Source organism: Falco biarmicus, chromosome 6 (genome assembly GCF_023638135.1).
Source record: "Falco biarmicus isolate bFalBia1 chromosome 6, bFalBia1.pri, whole genome shotgun sequence".
In the NCBI taxonomy this organism is placed as follows: domain Eukaryota; kingdom Metazoa; phylum Chordata; class Aves; order Falconiformes; family Falconidae; genus Falco; species Falco biarmicus.
In genome coordinates, this window is record NC_079293.1 from 22,327,829 (window position 1) to 22,350,283 (window position 22,455).

The 22,455-nt window shown below is 39.7% G+C and overlaps 1 protein-coding gene across 4 annotated transcripts in view; it reads right to left on the reverse strand.

The window, feature by feature from the left end:
* The window catches only part of ARHGEF10 (Rho guanine nucleotide exchange factor 10), a 117,139-nt gene extending 94,897 nt beyond the window's left edge, over positions 1-22,242 (reverse strand). For 3 of the 4 annotated variants that reach the window (XM_056343945.1, XM_056343946.1, XM_056343943.1), the window contains exons 1-2: positions 22,156-22,242; positions 8,365-8,439 (exon numbers count right to left, since the gene is read on the reverse strand). In XM_056343945.1, the coding sequence (XP_056199920.1) occupies positions 8,365-8,401 (37 nt within the window). In that variant the 5' untranslated portion in view covers positions 8,402-8,439; positions 22,156-22,242. The other variant, XM_056343944.1, reaches the window with a different exon arrangement.
* Positions 22,243-22,455: the final 213 nt, after the last annotated feature.

The following is a 22,455-nucleotide window of genomic DNA, read 5'->3' on the forward strand; positions in this document are numbered from 1 at the left end:
ATAAGTAGCAAGGGATTTGATCTCATTTTTAGATCATGTTTTCTTTCTCTACCTTGCCAGCAACTGTACATATTTCCTAGATAGAACCTTTAGATGACTTAGTCAAGGGATACCTGAATTCTGGGTCATTGGTCTAGGTTGAACAACCCTTTATCTAGCAATGTCAAAACTGAAGCAGTTGGTGGCACTCCCCAAAGGCAGCACTTGTAACACCTAAAAGCATCTGACTTCCTTATCCACGTCAGAGGCACTCATACGCTCAGTCTCCTTCTGAGCATCTCCACAGAAGATGCATATGGCTTCATGGATCTATTTGTCCTTTTGGACACACTGCCAAAGGTTCCTTCTTCCCAACAGTATCTCCATCTAACACTCCCAGAGCACTGTGTGCAACCTGTTCACGTGCTTAAAAAAACTTGGATTTAACTATTTGTTTTCTCCCCAATGTATTCTGAACAAGCAAACAACCTAGAAATCAACTTTTACAGCATCTTCTACTACAGAAAAAAATACAGACAGAATGGTTATGTCCTGTAAATCCAGGACAATAGTGGAAATATTTTGTATTTCAGCTGGCTTCTCACCTGCTCATTTCTGTTGTTACTGCTTTGCCTAGCCTAAAGAGCACTATACAGATAGACTGATTTGTAAACAAAGTGCAATATATGTAAAGTTTGACAAATCCATTATCCTAGCAACTAATGGGCAGGGAGTTTTATAGCATCCCCTTTCTTAGTATTTGTTTTAATTGTTGTTTCTATACATCTTGCTCTTCATTGCCCTAACATAGTATGGTCCTGCTATAGCTTGAAAAAAGTATACCTGTGGAATTCAAGCAAACTCACAAAACCAGTAATTCTTACATCAAGATTCACTAACCAAACTCTCCAAAATTCTGTTTTACAATAACCTTTTAACACAGCTTCTACCAGAAATTCTTTCTCCTTAGTGGACACTGGCTTGAGTTGGGCAACAATGGTGTTTCCTTGGGACTTTTCAGTCCATCATCCTTAGAGTCCTTCTCATTGCCTCCTTTCATTAGCCATGGAGAGGAAAGGAAGCCCTGCTTCAGCCTCAACATGGGATGAAGACAACCACCATAACCAAATTTCATGATTCAGAGCTTCAGCCAGTCCACATAGAAGTCAGGAAGGAACCAACATGAAGAATCTTCTCAAGAATTTGGCTGGCAAATATTCTTCACATGGAGACATAAGTGGGTCACCATCAGATATGTAAGTGGAAAAGAGCAATCCCAGTCAAAGTTAATTTTACTTCCACCTTCCTTTGCAATACAGGAGATGGCTAAGATCTTCCAGACACGTTACATAAAACCAATTCACTGCACTCAGGGCAGCACCTGGATTTCCTTTTGTCTCTCCTTGCAACATACAGAACGGGAAATACAGAGACTGGGAAGTTGCCCGTCAGCGTTGGCATCCCCATGGTACAGAAGCACATGTCCTTCCAGCCCCTGGAGAAACCTGTACCAGTGCAACAGAAGATTTTTCAGGAACTATCAATGCTTTCACCTAACCAAATTATTGAGCTCAACAACAGACTACTGTTTAACAATAAGATGTATTCCTTCAGCAATCCTTCTTTGACAGAATCAATCACCTTCTGTATTAATTTTAATGAAACTATGACAAGGTTGTATTTCCTGGAAAGATTATTTCAATGAGGAAGAAAAAAAATAATAAAATCTATATAGGGGCTTGAACAGTTTTTCCCCAAGAAATGTTTATCAAGCATGTCTTTCTCAGATTACTAGGCATAATTTCAGTTCCTCTCTGCAGCAAAAGCAAGCAGCACCTAATAAGTGTTTCATTCAGTAATTCAGACACTTTATGTAAATTATCATCATGCAAACAAGTTTTTACCTGTGCTCATGCACAAGAGAAAATAATTATAATAATGTATTAAAAAGTTAACTTGCCTGCAAACTCTAGAGTGGAATCATTACAGAAGCTTTAGGCATGGTTAGTGAATATTTACTGGGATCAGTGAAACACAATTAAAAAAAAACCCAACCACAAAAAATCCCTCAGTTATTTGGCGACAATTTATTTTGGCCAGTTAATGCTAGATACAGATCCTAAAAAGGCAAAAGAAAGAAAAAAAAATAATTTACACCTCTTCTTATATGTTGGCTCACTGTTTGAAATTAAAATTTCAAAACCTAGCTTACACAAATATTCACTGAAAGAATACCCCAAAATCAATACAAATTTCTTTTAATATTGTTTGTCTTTTAAACCAACAATACTAGTTACTCTCGACAAATGGCTAAGTTTTGCTGCAATCCCTTGGAAGCCCTTTATCTCATCGTCAATTTTTCTTTTCGATCAACATGTCTGGGCCTTGTCCCTGCACGCAGTCAGCAAGTCCAGCAATAAAGTCACTTTACAGAGCAGTTAAGTGAATAAACTATTATAACTTATTATTCAGAAAGAAAACAATACAAATACTATAAAAAGATTAAGTCAGCCTCCAAGAAATCTGTAAAAGTAAATCACATTTGATCATTTAACAAATTATAAACATCTAGCAAAGATTTTGCTGTTTACTTCAAAACAAAATAAGATAAAATTACATATATGGAAACTGTGTTCTCTTTGTAGATGCTAAAAACAGAAATGATTTTTTAATTAATCTGTTTATCTTCTTTCTGTTTCTTGTTTTTCCCAATGCTCAAATACACTTGGCCAGAAGAAAAAACACATAATTAGGAGTGACATGTGACACCATAGCTGCATTTTTGCAATGTGTATTTTCTTGTTACTATTTGTTACACAGCTTGTCTGAATTGTCACACAAAATAATTGATCCTTACCTTAAACAATGTATTTTCCTTTATTTACTGAGAGAAATGTGATCTTTAGAAATAAATAAATCGTTCTGTTACAGATGGGATGCCAGACACCAGCAAGCTACTGCCAGCTTAAAAAACAAGGGACCATTCATAACTACAATTCATATTCTGTTCTCATTCTTCTGAAATCTTGGCTCCCCTTTTGCCATCATTTGTAACTGTCTGTATGCTGAAAATAGATATCCAACAAACAATGCTGTTTAGCCCAAGACCAACTCCCTTTATAGCTGCAGTTTAATCTAAGCAGTGTTATTATCTTAAAGCCCCAGTCATACTAAGTAGAGCCTTTTTGTTTTACTTTAGTCCAAAATACAAACTTAGGTCCCCCCAGCATTGTTCACTTCCATAAACTAAATCCTAAAGTGTTTTTCTTGTCAATATTACAAAAGCCCAAAATTAGCTGCCTTATGTCTCAGTTGAAAAATCAGTTTTTTTAAATAGTTAAAACCTAAATAAACTATGAAATAATTCACTAAACAACACAAAAGGTAATGAAATAATCTGAAAGAAATATATCTGGGGGACAGAATAAAAAGCAGTTCCCCCAGCAGAGAAATACAGTCATCTCTACAGCAAAACACGGCAGCCGTCCAGCAGTTTCCTGCTAGGATTAATCAAAAATGTTTCTAAGTTTTTTGGGTTAAAATATGTAAAGTTCCCAATGGGAACTTTATGAGAGTACAGTTTTTCTTACTTTACTCACTTATTCCACAGAATAAAGATTGCCTTCTCAGGGGCAGAGGAACTATGACTATTTTAATGTTCCGGCATTGGCAGGCAAATGACAAAAAATAACCACAGGAAGACACAATCACACCACTCAATCACATACAGGATATCCAGATTTAAGTCCCTGGCCTCCTTGCTCGATGTCTTTCCATAGCAGAAATAACGAAATATCCCACTCACAGCCCTAGAGAGATGATTATTTGTGTAAAAACATGTATGAAGTGCTTTTACAGTCAGTGTCTAGGAGATAACCTCAGTCTGTTTTCAATTAAAAAAAACGACAAATATTCATTCAATTGAAGAACATCTTAAGTCCCAAACTTAGCGCAACAAGGTTTCTCACTTAGCTTTACTCATGGTACTGGGGACAGTAGTGTAGGTAAGTGAACATCCAGCTTTCCACTAAACCTCATCTTTATGAGCACCTCACACTTTCCAAATAAAGGTTTGCAAGTGATTCTCTCTCAGGTAAAGAGAGTATTCGGCAGTGATATCAAATTAATTCTGACAATGTCTTTGTACAAACTCTGAAATTTTGGTATTTCACTTTAAAATTTTAATATAAATATGTTGGTTTCCTATAAATAGGAAACAAAATATACCATCTGTTCATGATTCAAGAAATGTATTGTGATGCAGTCATACTCCAAATCTCATCACTATATATTAACCTACCTTGATAGACTCAATTAATTATAAAACAGAGCTTAAAGCTTATTTCAGGTCTTACAGCTGTTGTAAAATTTGGTAACTCACTGTTGGGACAACTGGGATGAATTGTTGGCAAATGTACTCAGTATAACAAAATAGACCCAGTGTTTTCTAACAGTTTTACAGAGAAAGCACATGAGGTATAGCATGAACCAGAAATAATGACACACACACATATTGAGAGACAAAAGTGTGAAACCAGAAGCATATTTGATACATAGAGTACGCACAACCGCAGCCTCCCTTGGGCAAGGAGCTATTTGTCAGGTATCCATCTTGCTGAGTAAACAAAGCTGGGTTTTCCTTTTGAAACAGGCCCCAATAAACACCACTTAAGCCCTCGCTTAAAGAACAAGACTTCCACTTTGCAGGATCTTAAGTAGTAATAGCACAAGCACAGGCCATCACACACAAACACCATCCTAGCATTAAACATCCAGCATCCAGTTCAACCTGGTCAGCATGGAGATGACTCCTCTACAGAAGAAACACGATATGATTCCTGAATCTCAGAATTACCACTTTCTTTAATTCTTCCCTGCAGAGTCTGCAGTCAGCAGCATGTCCTTTTCTTGTCTAAATGGGCTTGATTAAGGACAATCCAATACAGCAGCCAATTAAAAATATAATTATAACTTAGTCATGATAAAATCATTTCGGTTTGAAAAAAGGATTTTTTTGGTTGATAGAGAGAGAACACGAATCATCCTCTATTCTATTTCACAAAATAGCCATGGAAATTTTGTGTGTATGAAAACTCATACACCAGCACTTTGTACATGAATTCAGATGCACAGACACACTAAAGAAAGGAACGCAAGCTAGTACTAACAGCTCAAGTGTCAATTTTGGGAACAGTTGTCTGGACTGTGCTTTTAGCCAAGGAAGCATTTACATCTACCCTTCTCCAACTGCTCCTGGGTTACTAACGCTTATATTCATTCAAAATATACGGAGAAAAATACTAGAGAATTTTTAGTCAAGGCTAAAAGAAGAAATTATTTTTAAAGAAGTCTGGAGGAAGGAACATATGGGCATTAATTTTTCTAAAGTTACTCAGTACTTGAATTTCCTCTGGGTAGGGGAATTAACTAGCACAAACTTGTCAACTGCCTAATTAACAATGCATGAATGGCATGGCCAAACAGCTATGAGCAGATATGTTGCATAAGCGTAATAAATTAAATAAATAAAGGTAAAATATGTTATCTTCCATTCCTTTATCACATGTAGTTTCTCCCTATCAAAAAGCAGCAGAAAAAGCTCTACTATTGACCTTAACTGTACCTTAACTTAAACAAGGTGTAGATTCAGACAGTTGTTAATGAAAAGACATTATTTAATGTTAATTCAATCACATAGCTTTCATATACATTCCCACAATATCCTCATTACAAAGATAAAGATTTGCCATTATTTTTCCCCTTTGTAAAGGGTCAGATACAAATAGGTTTATGGAATTTACTTTTCAAAACCATAGAAAACCTACTTGACAAATATAAAAATGAGATTTATAGTGCAAGGCATAACACCTGTAAAGGGAAAGGAACCCACATGACTTTCAGCACTACAGCTATATTTGTTAGGACAAATAGGTAAAAGAAAAAATTCCCATGATGCCAAAAGAAATTAAAAAAAAAAAAAAAAAAAGCAAGTGATTTCATCTGTGGCCCCAGTTCAGGACTTCAGAATCATTATGCAAAGCCAAAAATATTTTTTTACGATGTATCAAAGGGTCCTGCACCCAGCACATGGTGAAAGCCTTATCTTTGCTATAAGCCACAGTAACCCACTCATGCCCCCACAAGTGCTGCTCATCCCTTCTGAGCAGACACCGTGGGTGGCCAGTGTATATGCTTGCCAAAAAGCCTTCAACCATTACAAAAGTCTTATATGTTTCCTTCCTTTAACTGTTATGTGTATTTGCAGTTGTACTTGGTCCTTAAAATCCTCACTGATTTTCCACCTGCAAAACAGTTCATAAGAATTATCTAGAAAGTGAACTAAAGCGTATTTTAGTGTAATTATCAAAATTTATCTTCACAGCTATTCTCTGTATAAATACACTTTAAGAGAGTTAGCAATGGTAAAGTAAAAAAAAAAAAATACAAGTTCCAATAGCTTCAGGCAAAGCTTTTTGAGATAAGGAAACCATCCATTGACGCAAGATCAAGTAGAGCAGAATCTCAATTTATGTTAAATAAATCTAATCCCAGCCTGTTAAAGAATGACGTGTCTGAAAATAAAGACGCAATACACATAGTTCTACATGTCACCAAGAAGTCTGCAGAGAAAGAGCCTTAATTCTAGAATCATATTGAACTACATCACTGAATTTTTGTCAGGGTATCCCATACACTGACATGCTGCACAAAGTTGGAGCTTTTGCTGCAATTATTAGTGTCTTTGAAAAACAGCAGCTCCTGCTCAAGTGGAAATATTGATTCCTTTGGGATGACTCTTCCCCCACAGTACTACATTGCTTTAGAGATGCAATTATCCAACAGAGACAGTTTCACAGTAACTGTCACTAAACAAAACAAAGCTAAATTCAGGGTCCTGACCACATGGATTAGGACAAGGACAGGAAAAGCATTTTTGCCAACAACCACCTTAGTGATATCTCAGAGCATAAATAAAACTGTCAATAATGCTGGCCAGAAATCTAACCCATTAAAAGTTTATTTCACAGCTTTCTGCTTCTTTCACATTCCCAATTTTCTGGGTAGTATCTAGTAACAGACCTCTATCTGTGGCAGAAAGAAATCAGTTTTGATCTAGGATGGCAATTCCCAAATTCCTAAAAAGTTACCGCTGACCAAAATTAAGATAAATCCTCTTTCATACTTAAATGGCCTCACATAGGTATAAGTTCTGTGTGAACAGTAAGTAAAATGTCCTCTAAGTAATAATGTATATTTTTATATATTAACATGTATGTATAAGAATATATATAATAAAGGGTAAATCCATAAGTAATAATGTCCTATATAAAAGACAGATCAAAAATTTTTGGGAAAGTCACGATCTATACAAACTATACTAGCAACTTTACCAAAGTAAGAACAGCTGTACCGGGTTCAACCACAGGTCTCCATAACCCTTGTCTCCAAAAACTTGTGCTGTGGGATGATTAGAACAAGCACATTACACTTCTTCTAAGAAGTCTCCCAGCATCCAACTACCAAAAGTCAAATCCTTATAAGATTCAAAATACATAATAACAAGCACTACAAATAGGTGTTTACAGGAAATCAAACAGGAAAAAAAAATAGTCACATGCAATATTTGCTTAGAGCATAAACACAGGGCAATGACATGGTGTCTTCGTAGATTGTACCTTTGCATCATCTGAAACCTGGGCTATACCAGTGGCCATACAGCTACCAGCATACAGCAGGAAACGGGCACCGAGCACTGACTTTACAGAACCAGCCCCATAGTCCAGCATTCATAATACCCTTCCATAAATCTCTGCCCTCTGACCACACAGAGGTTCAGCTGTGCATGCTTCCCCTCTGCTTCCCATGAGAATGCACGCTGGCTGGAGAACTGCAGCATCAGAAGATGGTCCTTCAGCTGCAGCCCTCAGCAGACATCACCCGGATTAAGTACGCTTGGCAGACTCCAAACCTGTCCAGGCTTTTGAGACACTGGTTCAAATATCATGCCTGCGCCCCAGCCTTCGCTTGTTTTTTCTCTATAGGGCACCACGTGCATCAGCACCTGAGGCTGCCAAAGCACATGACAAAGATGTAATTATATTGTCCACAATTGTTGCCTTAGAAAAGACATATTTGCAGATTTGGACTGTAAGGACCAATCACTCCCCAGGTTTCCTCCTGTCACGCTCTCGCAAAACCCGCAAGCAAGGTCCAAGAACAAGCCAGGGCAGATAACTGGAGCTCCTGTTTGAGCAAAATACCACTGGGACCAAATCTTAAAGTGAGATGAGGAAAGAGAATATTGGGGACTTAAAAAACATTTTTGGAAATATAATCAAATTGTTACACAAAAATTTACTTTAAACCCCAAATTATTTCAGTTACCTTCTGGTGGTGGTGGAGGGAATTCCTCTGTGTCCATCCTCGTGTACCCACTGTGCCTTTAGCAGACTGAAAACCCTGCAGAAAATGAAGGGAACATGTTTTGTAGATGAACATAATTTCCAAATATTGAGACACTCCTTTTCAGTTTGGCCAAGCTCATATCTATTAGCTAATACCATTATGAATGAGAGGAAATGTGCCTGGATTCTTGCTTCAAAATACATCTAGTCCAAATTTTTATGTACACAGCCCTCAGTATTGGATCCAATTCTTTTAATGATCTCAATAAGCCAGCTGAAAAAAGATGACATTTTCAAACTCTTTGGTACTCTGTAGCTCCCACTGTGACAATCACAAGCAGATTACTAAAGCATGTTATGTCAGTGTCTGTTTGGAGCATATATTCTGTTTCAAAAAGTTCATGAAGGGGAGAGGGATAAAAACTCTAGGAAGCTCATCCATTCTGATGATGCTTTTCTCCATTTGGCCATCAGAAATCACAAGTTTTAACTATACACTTAATACACAGCTTCTTCTTTTCTTTCTGGCAATCTTTAAAACTCCACTTAAGCACTCTCCTGAAGAGAGTGAAGTACCAGGGAGCAGTCTCCTGAGCACCTTCTCTTTCCTCCTTTTCTCTTCAAATGTCACCAATCTCATGTTTCAAGGAAAAGAATAAATCTACAAAGTATTCTCATACTTTAGTCCTGAATACACACTGGAAGAGAGCAAAGCCCAGAATCTGAGAGAGAAATTTTCCTTCCTTCCACATAACAGGACTTAACAGTGATATTCCAGTATCTTCTGGAAGGAAAAACTGCACCTGTTGCATTGAGCAATGCGCACACTCTGCCCCAAACCCATTTTCGCTCTAGCTCAAGAGACAGCATATCAAAAAGATAGATTTCAGAACAAGGCTGAGGAGGAAAACTTTCCAAAAGCCATACGAGACAGTGCAAGAGACAATGCTTAATTTTCTGTCCTACTCTTGAGTGGTCTGTAGATGTTAACATTAAGAAGCTACCACTTCTGCTGGCAACAGCACACAAAACAGCTCAAGCCCTTGGAAAGTCTCCATAGCTGTAATATGAAAAAAGTTGAAGGAGGTAGTGAAATTCAAGGTACAATGGAGAAATAATAAACTAAATTATTTGGGCTACAGAGGTAAAATCAACTGCCACTTACAGAAGGTGGCAGTGAATGGAAGGAAATGCCTTAAGAAAGAATCCAACCTTAGAAGGTACCAGGCAATTTACCTCCCTGACATCAGGTATGCAAGGACAGACGTGCCAGGAACGATAACTCTGGTAGTGCAAGATCCTTGTAGGATGAGACAATTCATAACTACTTGCATTCTCTAAGCATAAAAAATTCTCATTTAAATTGTCTTAAGCTTTGGTAATTCTTAACCAAGTCCTAGACAAAACCAAGTAGCTTCAAAGCCAAGGCTCAGAAAGGATTCATACACATATATAGCATCTGTCTATAACACAAAAAATATTCAGTTACATGCTTTCACTGTACAGTGTCCCTTCTAAAGACTTTCTCTACAATTTATATCTGCAGAGCTCAAAGGCGTGTTCCTGCTTACAAACGTCTGGAATGCATTTTGCCACACCAAAATTGTCAGCCAAAATGAGGGGGGAATATGGTTTGATATTTATTTGATAAAAAAGGCTATTTTTCTTTATTCTTTTAAAGTTCAATCATTACTGGAACATAGATTTTCAAGTGTGAAACATGCAATAACCAGCAAACCTCTGAAAGTCAGTTTCAGCACCCCTTCCAAATACATCTTTAAGAGACTAGCTAAAAGGCCTTCAGAATATTTTTTTATTTAAATGATGTAAATTTTTAAACATCTGTGGAAGTTAACTTCGACGACGATTTTTAAAATCAGTTTCTTCCTCACAAGCAAATACTAACTGCAGGCAGAGCTGAGCTATGAAAGTTTTCAACTTGTTTTCCATTTTGATCTAGCTCTACAGTGACATGCTTTGAATTGCACAAGAATTGTGTTGAGGAAGGACACAGACCCAGTGTTAGAGTCCTAGCCACTGACCTGCCTGCTCCCATCTGAACAGTGCAGTTATTCACAAGAAGAAAGATACACTTTCCCACTTAAGAATGCCTTAGGGCTTGACTTATAGATTGAATTAATTCATCTTGAAGTTCCACATATTTTTCTCTACTTATTAAACACTGGGAAAAGCATTGCAGTAGCAAAGAGAGTTTGTGTATTGTACATTACAGTAATACCCATCATAAAAATAAAATAATTGTCATTTTACGCAGCAGACAGCACACTGATGAATGATCTCTAGCAGCACCATATTTCAAAGAAAAGTTTTTCGCTCTTCTGTTGAGAGGCAGGGGAACTAACTCAGGTCAAAGATGCTTAAATCAAGATTAAGCCAGATAATTTAATTTGACTAGCAGCATATGGCACAGTTTACTCTTGTAGCTCAAGCAGTTTCCCCATTGATTCTGCTGCTAACAGTTACACACCACACAGCTATACAGGTGCATTGAAACAATAATCATAGAAATCACAGCTCAAATTAAGCTGAAAGGGACCTCTGAATGTTCTCTCATACATTCAGGACAGGTGTCTTCAAAATTAGATCAGGTTACTCGGGGCCTTTTCCACCCAAGTTCTGAAACCCTCCGAAAGTAGAGTTTTTACCCCCTCCCAGGGCAGCCTGCTCCTGTGTTTAACCAACCACTCCAGGAAAGTTTTCCCTTGTGCCCAACTGGAATTACCGTTACAGCAGCTTGTGGCCATTGTTTCTCATTATCCTGTTGTGCACCTCTGAAAAAAGGTTGGCTCTGTCTCTTCTTTGCAACGCCACCTTAGGGAGCAGAGGACTGCAATTCAATCCCCCTCAATCCTTTCTTCTCAAAACCACACAAACCCAGTTCCCTCAAGCCTCTTCTGACCTGTTCCCTTCCCCCAGCCATGGCAGTGACCTTCACTGCATTTGTTCCAGTTTGCCAGTCCCTCACTTGCACCCAGAGCCCCACACTGAAGTGACCACTGAGTAGGTGGTACTTAGTTTAACATAAAATTATTTAAGAAATTGAACAGCTATGAGCTTTTAAGACACAGAATACTAAAATTTCATTCCAAAGGTATTTAAAAGCTGCAAATAGAAAAAATGGCCTATTAAACATGAAACGTGAGCTATTATATGCATGTGGATTGCATTTTAAAATTATTAATCTGAATAACAACTGCCCTGACTTACTCTATGTGACACAGATGTTATAAAAATACAGAGCTTTTTTTCCATATAAAATTGACTTCTCATACATAGTATATCCTCTATTTAATGACTCAAATGGCTCCCTTCCAGGCTCCACAGCAATCACAAAAACACAAGGACAGAAAGAAGCTCTTGAAGTTACCTAGCCCAAAGTGGAAGATTTCCCATGAGCTTCCAGGTACCCAACCAATTCACCTGACTCGGTACTCATCACCTTCTATGCTTCAGATGTGAACAGAGGTAGCAGTGGCTAGTGTGGACCACAGTGGTGGTCTAGATTGCCTCCTCCCCATCTCTTCCCCCACATTTCACCTGTGTACCGAAAGTACAGCAGATGCAGGGAGAGAGGCTGAGGAGCATCCAGTTATTTTTATGCGAGGCAGGTGACCCACTCTGGCCAAAAGACTGGCCCCTTACCTCCCCTGTCTGCTTCATGATGTTTTCACCTGGTCTTTTCCTGTCAAACTGTTAGGAGAAACGGGCAACTCTCACTTATACACACTGGAAGAGGAAGGAGCTTTCCAACTTTGTAAGTTCTCAGTTTAACTGTCCACTTAGATTGGTTCAATGACTAACCTGTTATATTTGAGCAAACCTCAAATATTCCAAGCCTAAGGGACTAGTGCTGTTAAAAAACAAAAGCTATTTGTAGCAGGGTAACATGTTTTTATTCCAACCATTTAGCTATTAATAAGTTTGTCTTTAAAAATCGGCAATAACCATCTTAAATGCATGCATTTTCTTAATACACTGCAGTATATTCAGGTCCTCACCAAGTTTGTAAAAATTTCTAAATTTTAAATTGACAATTAAGAAAAAAATCCCAAGAAATTAAAATACCACATTAAAATCAGATGTTCCTGGGAGATGTTCCCATACAGAGAAGTCCTACTCAGTCAGATCTCAAGCGGCACTCACACCAGAAACCAGAAATGGCCAAGTGTGAAATGATCCCCAAGAATAGTTCCCAACACTTATTTCAAATTTTCCACCAAGAGCCCTCACCTTTGACCATGAAAGATGGTATGGAAGGAAGTGGGAGTCTGTGATGTTCCACAGCAGACCTTATAACCTCGGAACGCTAACACCTAAATAACAGAGGCTGGTGGCCAGGCATCCATGAGACTGAAATACCGATTCCACAGTAAATTACAGTTTCAGCAAAGAAAACAAAGGCACCTCTATACTTGTTCAAAGACTACAGAAGAAAGTCAGTGCTCCTGTCTGTGTCATGGTTTCCCCTCTCATCTCTGGTAAATCCTTCTACCTCCAGGACTAGGTTTTTCAGATACAGCTGTGCATCAGATTTCGTTCAATAGTTTCCTTTAATTGTGGGATAAACAACAGACCACCACTTCTCATCTACAGGAATACAAATACTGATCAACATCTGCATTTCCACTTGATTAAAACTATTTTCCAAAAGTCATCACTTGTACATTAGTCAGTAGGTAACAGAAACAGGACTGCACCAGACTCCACCAAAACTACGAGGCAGTACAGTGTTCAGACTTGGTGGCACAGTACCTATACACTGAGCTACAAAGGGGCACACACTGCCAAGTTTTCTAGTTCTACCACCTGAACTGTAAAGGCAATGTACCTTCTCTTTAAGGAGTGCACACTGTAACTGCAGCGACATCAGGATTCCTCACTCTTACGCTGCAGAAAGAGTGAACCAGTGAGCATTTTTTAATAGAAAACAGAGAAGACGAAATGAGGAGACTGATTTCCAAGGAACTGTGACTCATGGAAAAAGCTTAGTGCAGGCAAGCTGCAAAGTAACTTCTTTGAGAAAGCCTGGAAGCCTAAAAATTAAATAAATAAAACCAAGAAGAAACCATGAAGACAAAGCCCATGAACATCCAAAATCCTCTTGCTGTAAAGTCACTTACTGATTATTGCTGTGTAATGCCTAATTGAGTCTTCTTCCACCTATAACTACAAAAGTCCCACTGGGAAGTAAATCTTGCTGAAATTTGATATACAGACTCTTCTGAGGGTGCAGAGAGGCAAGGAGATAAAACACAGAGAAAAAGATGTATAATTTTTTTTTTCCCTATACCTCAAGATGGCTCTGTTATACAGAAAAAATAAAAACTGATAGCACGATCTGTTCTCCATACAAGACTATTCCTAAAAAAAACCTAAATTCCACAGACTGTGTTTCTTAAGAGATGTTTTTATACTACAGTGGGCATGAATGAAGCAGGCATTTATATTATGACAGCTTACCATCACATGCTGGAAGCCATAGAAGGCTATATCAAGGCCAGATCATTGTTTATTTTAATGTTGATTTGGTTTTATTAATAGCTGACAGTCCTGTAGTATACAAATGTTATACTTTAAATTTAACAAAGAAAATTACATAAATCATAAGCAATGGAATAAGGAACTGCATAGCTTCAAGTAGACAGTAAATATGAAGCCCAGTTCCTTGCTCAGATAAAAGTCAGGGGAAAGTCTATTAGCAGCTGCAATGCAAACAAGGCCAGACCCACAGAGATGCATATTTTCCAGACTGCATGCAGAATCCGTTTCCCTAAAAGCTACTGGGCTTCTTTTTCTGCCACGCTTTCTCACACCAAGCAGCATCTTGCTCAAAGTTACAGAACTACGCAGCTGCAAGCCCTGAACAAGAAGCTATCTACAGGGACACCCCAAGAACATGGCTGAATATTGGTTTTCTGATCCGTCTTTTTAAAGGATACTATTTACATTTCTTCACCTCGAGCAGATTCCTGCCTAGTACATCTCAAGGAGGGGAAAAAGAGGAAGAAAGTAATGACCACATTTGCAGATTTGTCTGAGGGCTCCTACCCACAATGAAAGCAGAAAGCACTATGGATTTTTTTAATCCATTTTAAATATTAAAAAAAAATTAAAAACTTATGTTCTTCCCCTCTACAGAGTATTATTGCAAGGCAAAATAGACTCATTCAGGTTCGCAGGTACCTTAGGAGTCATATAGTCCAACCTGCAGCTCAAAGCTAAGTCAGCTATGAAGTGAGACCAGGCTGCTTTCTCTACGGAGGTCTTGGAAATCTCCAAAGACAGACTGCACAACCTTGCCAGGCAACCTGTTCTCCTGCTTAGTTGGACAAACATTCCTCTTATATCAGAACTACCCTTACTTCAGTTTATAATCATTGCCTGTTGTCCTGCCACCTTCTTGACAGATAACCTGCCAGCAGGCAGGGGCAGGCTGCCATTAGGCCCCCATGAAGCATCTCTTCTCCAGGCTGAACAAGCCCAGCTTCCTCAGCCTCTCCTCCAGGGTAGTGCTACAACCTCCCGACATCATGGTGGCCTTGTGTTGAACTTGCTCCAGTTTATCCACATCTTTCTTGTATAGAGGTGGGGTATGGACACAAAGCTGGATGCAATACTCCGGGTGGGGTCTGACAAGTGCTGAGTGAAGGGGAACCCTTCTCCTTGGAAGAGATCTTGCTTCCCACATCTGCTGCTCTGCCTTCATCAATGCTGAATTTCATTAAGTTCCTGCCAGCCAGCTCCTCCAACCTGCCCAGGTCTTTCTAAATGACAGCCCTGATCTCAAGCATATCCACTGCTCATCCTCTCCCCCAGTCTGATGACACCCGCTAACTTCATAAGCAAGGGCTGGTCAACTCCCAAGTCATGCATAACACTGAACAGGACGCATCCTATGACAGACAGCTGGGACACTCCACTGGTTACCAGCCTCCAGGTAAGTTATAACCAAGTAGTCACCTCTAAACCCAACCATCTCACCAGTTTCTCACCCATCTGACAGTACACTCACCCAGATCATAATGAATTCTGCAAAGACCTTGCTGAATCCAACACAAACACATGACTTTATTAAGCTCAGTAGCACTATACTTACTTTACAGATCGGAAAGCAGAGACTTAGAAACATTTAAGGAACGAGATGGAATATGGGTAAAAAGTTATTGAAACAGGGAAGAGCACAGGTTCCCAAACAAGCAAGTAGGGCACCTGACTTTTAGCAAACAAGCCTTCGTTCCTGCCTTTTTTTTTTTGCAACTGTTTCAATACCCAAAGGAAGAAGAGAAGCATCACCCCAGGTTTTGGAGGCCATCCTGGAGGTTGAGTGTGCTATAACAAATTGCTAAATCCAAAGAATTAAAAGTGAATGCTGGCGTCACATACTTTTAGTCATGACTGATTTGTTGTTGTTGTTGTTGTTTTTCCATGCCACACAAACTAGAGGACTGTGTTGCTGGTTCAAGACCATGATCTTCCACATTGTGCACACAAACAAAATAAAAATATATGAATACTAAGAGCATTTTACTTAGTTTGCTCTAAAAATTATTGTAATCAAGTAACTTCACCTGGAAAAATTATCAGATTTCTGAATTTCCTCTTTTAAACTTAATCTAGATTAGTCCCTTTCAATATTGAAAATCAAGTGTTACCTTCACTGGAAATATCCTCCCCAAGATTTCTATTTTTAAGTCTGAGAAGATCCTTGCAAGCTGTATAACACTTCAATTGTGATGTAAACCTAAGTATGGTTTAATTGCATACATATTACCACATACATATATACATATTACTGCACATGTAACTAAAATTATTATGCAGAGATTTTATAAATGTTTTTTAATTAAAAAATGCACCAAAATAGTCATTTACTCCAGTAATTCTGATCAGCCCTTTATATAACATACAGTATTTCTGTCATCGGGAAAATGCCACCTCCTGAAACCTATTTTGATTCCCCAGCAAATCAAGTTCTTAGAGTTCTTAGCTTAAAAAAAAAAAAAAAAAAAAAGAAAAAAAAGGCAGGGGGGAATGTTTTTTGTGGATACAGCTGATAAAGCATATTTCCCCCCTCCAATTGTACTTCATCCCCACATCCACCACGAAAACAGAAAGTCCTGGTCAAACTTACATTAAATCCATGAGTCCTAGTTTTACAAGGCGTAAGTTGTCTTTCAAGATACTGATGACAACTGATGAAAATTTCCGTCAGAAGCTCTTTCCAATGATACAAGTGAAATGATACACTGAACTGAAGATTCAGTTCCTACCACCTTCTGCAAACCTAGTACTGATAGAGACACATTTATTTTCAGTCCTTTGGGTACTGCTGTCCTTGGAAAAGTAACCATACTCTTTCTCATCAAGGACAACCCATTACATCTGATCATTATCCAACTGAATAAATTTATTTCACCTGATCAATAAAGTTACTAAGAATATAAATACAGACTTTTATTCCTGTTTCTAAAATATTTGGAGTAAAATATGGCAATACATTTCTAATCATAAATTAGAATCATAATGCATGCTCTAGAAAAATAACACAATTTTCATTGATTTTCTTTTTATAACACAAAAAATGTTACTCAAATCAGAAATCCGGTAATGCAGCTGTTAAAGCATCAATTAAAGCAAGAAAGAAAAATAGCAATAGCTCCTGCACAAAACAGCCCTCATCTTCAAAAAACATATAATGGAAGGCAGTTTTCCACGGAAGTGTAAGTTCTGCATCTAGTCCTAACCTCAGTCTACACTCCTTCCTCGATTTGGAAATGATTGAGGAGGCCTCTCTCTTCTCCACCTTCCAAAAGTGAAGTTTTTAAGACTCAAATTAGTCAGTCCATGGCTTGCAACAACATTGAACATTATGTATAAAACTCTAAAAGAACACGGAGGGTGAGACATTGATTGTTTTAAAGTAGTGAAAAATACAAAGTCAAGAGACATAAGCTCAAGACTCACTGTGGTCCTAGCAGGAGATCTAAATATTGCCATCTACTTTCCAATAACTGATGATCCTGTTTTACAGATGAGGAAATAATTTATATCCCCTTTCTTGAAATGTCTAATATATATATATTCTGTATCACAAAGGAAAAAAATATTCACATGATCTCTGCAATCTTTTTGAAAGCATTTTGAGAAAAGAGATTAGAGAACAGAAACAAGCATGCATGTGTGACCTTGAGCTTGGATCCTAATAGTTCATATTCATGGTTCAGTCCCAAGTAACAAGTATTGAACAGTACAGTAAGTCACTGAAACAGATTTTTCCCAAGATAATGCCCCTATTCAGCACCACGTAAGTAGAACAATTTATTTTGCGCTAGTTAACTGCTTCACCCACGCATTTGACATTAAGCTTCAGGCTTCCTGACTGAGCAGCAAACATGTAGGACATGAATCAATGTTGTGCAGTTATGCATCACTTCCCACAGTCTTGCTGATTCAGGAAAGTCAGAATAAATGCGAATCAAGTTTATGATCTAAACACACAAGTTTGAAGATATATTCTTCAAATCTTGTTTAGCATTACTTGTCATCACTCCATTAAAAACAAGTTGTACTTTTACATGTCCCTGGTTTCAAAATAAACTGAGGTATTTTGGTGCTAGTAAACCTCAGATTCTTTACCGTAAGAAAATGTCCAAGTGATTTAAATTTCAAAAGATGCTAATAATGCAGCAGTTTCCTGCCACAGATATGTGACAGGCCTTGAGTCCCAAGATTTGCTTTCTGCAAATCACTTACAATAATGTTACTGAGAAAGACGTGAACACAGGAAGTGCTAAGACATAGTTGTATAGTTCCATTATGAGAATTTTGGGTTATCTTGCTCATGTTCATCCCCTCATTATTAAGAACACCTCCTCCGCATAGCATGCCTGCGGTCTCCCTAAGTAATTCTCAAGCTTCAGTTTATGAATCCCTGATAACTTCCAAGCATCCAAGCTTGCAGCTTTTCCACTCTTTAAACTGCTTCTAAATTCAAAAACTAATATACCAATATTAATTTTCCAATAACAGATGTAACAACAACAAAGACTTTGTACGAATAGGAACAGGAGTGGAAAAAAATATCTGTAATGAATTCTGATTTTAACAGAAGAAAGTCTTTGATATGAAAAATGCCACCCTCAAATGTTGTAGAATATATACAAAATGAAAGACTAATTCATACTACTATTAACGAAGCCCCATTTACTGCCCCGGTATAACATATAAAATGTTCAAAAAATAAGACGCACTTGACAATTGCATTCACAGCATTTAACTTCAAAGGAAGTTTCTCTAAGGAGCAACTGCTGCAACAGATATTCCACATGAAGCATCTGAGGATAGTATGGAAACGCACTTGTGGCTTAAAAAGCCATCAGGAAGCTGAACTTACAGAAAGCCTGAAAAATGCCCTTAAATTTAGAGGCCATAAGAAAATTTCCCATGAGATCCCTTCTACAGTTCTAAACTAAAACTGTAAAATGGAAAGACGTAATTAAAGAAAAAGGAAAAAGTGTAACAGAGGTCACTTTACAGAAGCAGGAAGAAAATTACTATCCCACATATGTAAAGATGAAGGAAGTAAGTTCTACACACTGCTCATTTCTCCATCACATACAGACAGCAGTGCAGTATTACAGATGCATGAATAAACTGACAACAGCTCTGCAGAACACGTAAATTTTAATCTGACAGTCTGAATTAAAACTACTCCTCTTCCTCCTGGACTGCAGAATTTCTTTCCTGGATTCTTCAGAAATAGACTGAAGTTTATAAATTTTCTACAATAGATTCTAAAAATAATTTCTACTTTACACAGAAGCAGTTAATAGATTTCCTGTTTTACAGATGAGTAATTTACAATTCCCAGTTGTATTAAATTCCATTAACAATTATGACGTTTGACAATAGCCCTTCAAGGTTTCGGACAAGCTTGTTGTCTTCCTTCAAATGTTTATAAACTATGCAAGGAATCCTAAACAACTCAGAATCGACTGAAGAAGTCCTCTGGTGTTGAGATTTCTTCATAGCAAATTTGAATAAATACCCTCAATTGTAACAGACATGGAAAACAAAAGACAACCCCTCCTCCAGCAGTAAGTAGTGGTGTCCTGGCAAAAAGAAAAAAAACTAAGAAAATCAGTGCAACACGGTGTATGTATAAATTGATAACCAAGAAAACAGACAAACAAAGAACAAGCTCTGTGAAAAATAATAATAGACTGAAAGATACTAAAAAACCTCTAAAAGTTGTGATGTCTAACATTAAAAATTCAGCCTACTCAGAACTAAGGCTGTACCTTACTTAAGACATGCTGTACAGCTACTAGGTTTAGGATAATCAGAACCTATGAGTAGCGCAAGGGTTTAGACCTAATATTTCTACACAAGTGTAAGTCAGAGTACTTCCACTGAAGTTAAAGGGCTAGAAGAAAAAAAAACACCACAAGATGCTGAGGTATCGGGGGGTGAGGGGGGTGGGGGGGGGGGTGTGTGTGTGTGTGTGTGTGACTCTAAATACTATTTCTGTAATACTGTGGATTAATCACAGCCCCTGTTCAGAAGAGTGCTCATGGGCATGGAGGGAGGAAACCACATCCTCAGTACTTTGGTCTGCTCACCACTGACCTGTCAAAGCAAATAGCACAGGACTTGCGTATTTGGTCTCAGTAACGAAGAGCTGTGGTGCCAGCCTGCACACACCTGTCACACAGTACTACGGCTCCTCTCCATATCCCGGGGGTATGAGCTCCCAAAGCCCAAATAGGATCCTGCTGGGTCCTGGCAGTCAGCAGGAACTGCCGGACAGCACGTTCCTCAAGCATCTAGCTACTTCCACAGTCCTTTCTCCCACCACATGCACCTGTGGACATCAGCCGTGAAACCCCCATGTGCTGGACACCCAGTGCCAGTCCCATCACAAGACACTTGTCATCGCTCATGTGGTAGGTCATGTCTCATGCACAGCCCCACAGGTAAACCAAGAAATCTGTAGGCTGTGTTATAAAAGTCTTGAAATCTCACTGTACCTCAGAAATATCAGATTTCAAGGTAGTGTCTAAAGAACTACTGTACATAACCAGATAAACACATGTAACTAGTTCATGAGCTACTGAGCCCGAGGGTGGTGAGGGGGAGACAAGATGGATTAAACAAAGCAAGTCAGACAGATTATCAAGATCAAACAGATCACCCAAGTGAAAAGAATGAAGGGCCCATTGAAGCAAACAGCTGAACAGCCAGAACCCCTGCCTGAATAATGGGCTAGCAGCTGTAGGCACCCAACATGTCCCATGTTCAGGCAACAAAACCACGTCTCCCGAGTGCCAACAGGAAATTTTTAAAATGTAATACTTCATTTCTGCTGCAGAACGGATTGCTCACTGGGGTTCACTGAGCAGAGTAAAGGCTTTGGGAAAACATTTATTTCCTTTACAACAATAACAGTCACATGCTAACATACAGTGGTGTGTCCTCACCCTATTTACTCAGCACAAGACAGTTTTTAAACAGTCAATCTTATTGCCTGACTCATGCAAAAAAAACCCCAACATTGTATCTTTTTATGGTAACACTTAAACTGAACAACTGAAACAAAAAAGATACTATTTACACTGCAAGTAACAACTTAAAACCTGCTAGCACAAGATAAAAGCCATGTTCTTACTAGGTCTTTTTTCGGGGGGGAGAACAGGACTGAGCAAATACATGAAAGAGGACAAATTTAGCACAGATTAAATCTTTTTTTGGTCACAAATACAAGCATCACACGAAGGCCTTTAAAGGAAACCTTTGCTATGAGCAAATTATCGGTAGCAGTCTTTCCCAGCACCCGGCATTGCCCGCTGACAGCGCTCGCCCAGGTGAATTGACTGACCAATCTTCTAAAGCTGCCTCTGCCTTACCGGTTAAGAGCGGGGCATCTCTCAACAGTAACTATGTGGTCCGGGATTGGCACAGGCAACTATGTAGCTCCACCACTATTTGAAGTATAAAGTGCAAAGCCAATTTTAAAACCTCCTTTCGAAAATAAATAAATAAATAAATAAATAAATAAATAAATAAATAAATAAATAAATAAATAAATATGCAGACATGGACAGTTGTTATCGTGCCAAGGTGGTTTTCGCCTGTTTCAAGACTGCCAACTTAATTGCAGATCCCAACGACAAAGGTGGTGTCGAACGCAGTTTTCAAGAAGGGGGAAGGAAAGAGTTTGGATTTTCCATAGCCTTGTCCGCGCCTTACGAAAAGGAGAGGGATGCCGGAGCCGGGCAGCCCGAAGGGTCTCACCCGCCTGCGAAAGTCCCCGCGAAAACCCCGCGGAAGAAACTTCAACAAAGGTCAAGAGCTACAAGTTCGAAAACGGAGTAACCGGCCTTGACTAAAGACCCTAGCATCCCCGCTGCGGCGACTGGCAAAACCTATTTAATAACGCGTTTTAAAAACGCGGGTTTTCCTCTCCTCCACCCAGGAGGGCAGAGACCCCCCCGCTGCCCCGGGGACGACGAAGGGTGTCCCCGCACCAAACACCGAGCCCATCCCCGACGGGCGAAACTTCCCGTGACTAACACCGCGGCGGGATCCCGGCGCTCCCCGCCGGCTGCAGCCGCGGCGGGAACACCCACCTCCTCCGCCGCGGCCGGCGCCGCCGCCAGGAGCTCCGAGGCCGCCGCCCGCCCGCTCCGTCCCGCCCCGCTCCGTCCCGCCGCGGCTGCAGCGCGGCCCCGCTCCCGGACGCGTCACTCACCCGCCTCCCCCCGCCCGGGGGTGCCGCCGCCGCGCGGAGCTCCCGAGCCCGGCGCGGGAGCCGCCTGCCCGCCCACCGCCGCCGTTACCGCCTCCCGGGGGCCGCCGCCGCCTGCTCGCTCCGCCCACCGCCGGGCTCTTCGGGCAGCGCCTGCCGCCATTGGGGCAGCGCGGGGCCCCACCGCCTCCCGGTTGGCGCAGCAGCCCGCCGGTCGCGGCGGGGCGGGGCGGGCGGTGGCGGCGGGCGGGCGTCGTGCTCCCCCCGGCCCGGCCCGGCCCCCCACCGCATTCCTGCCGCCGC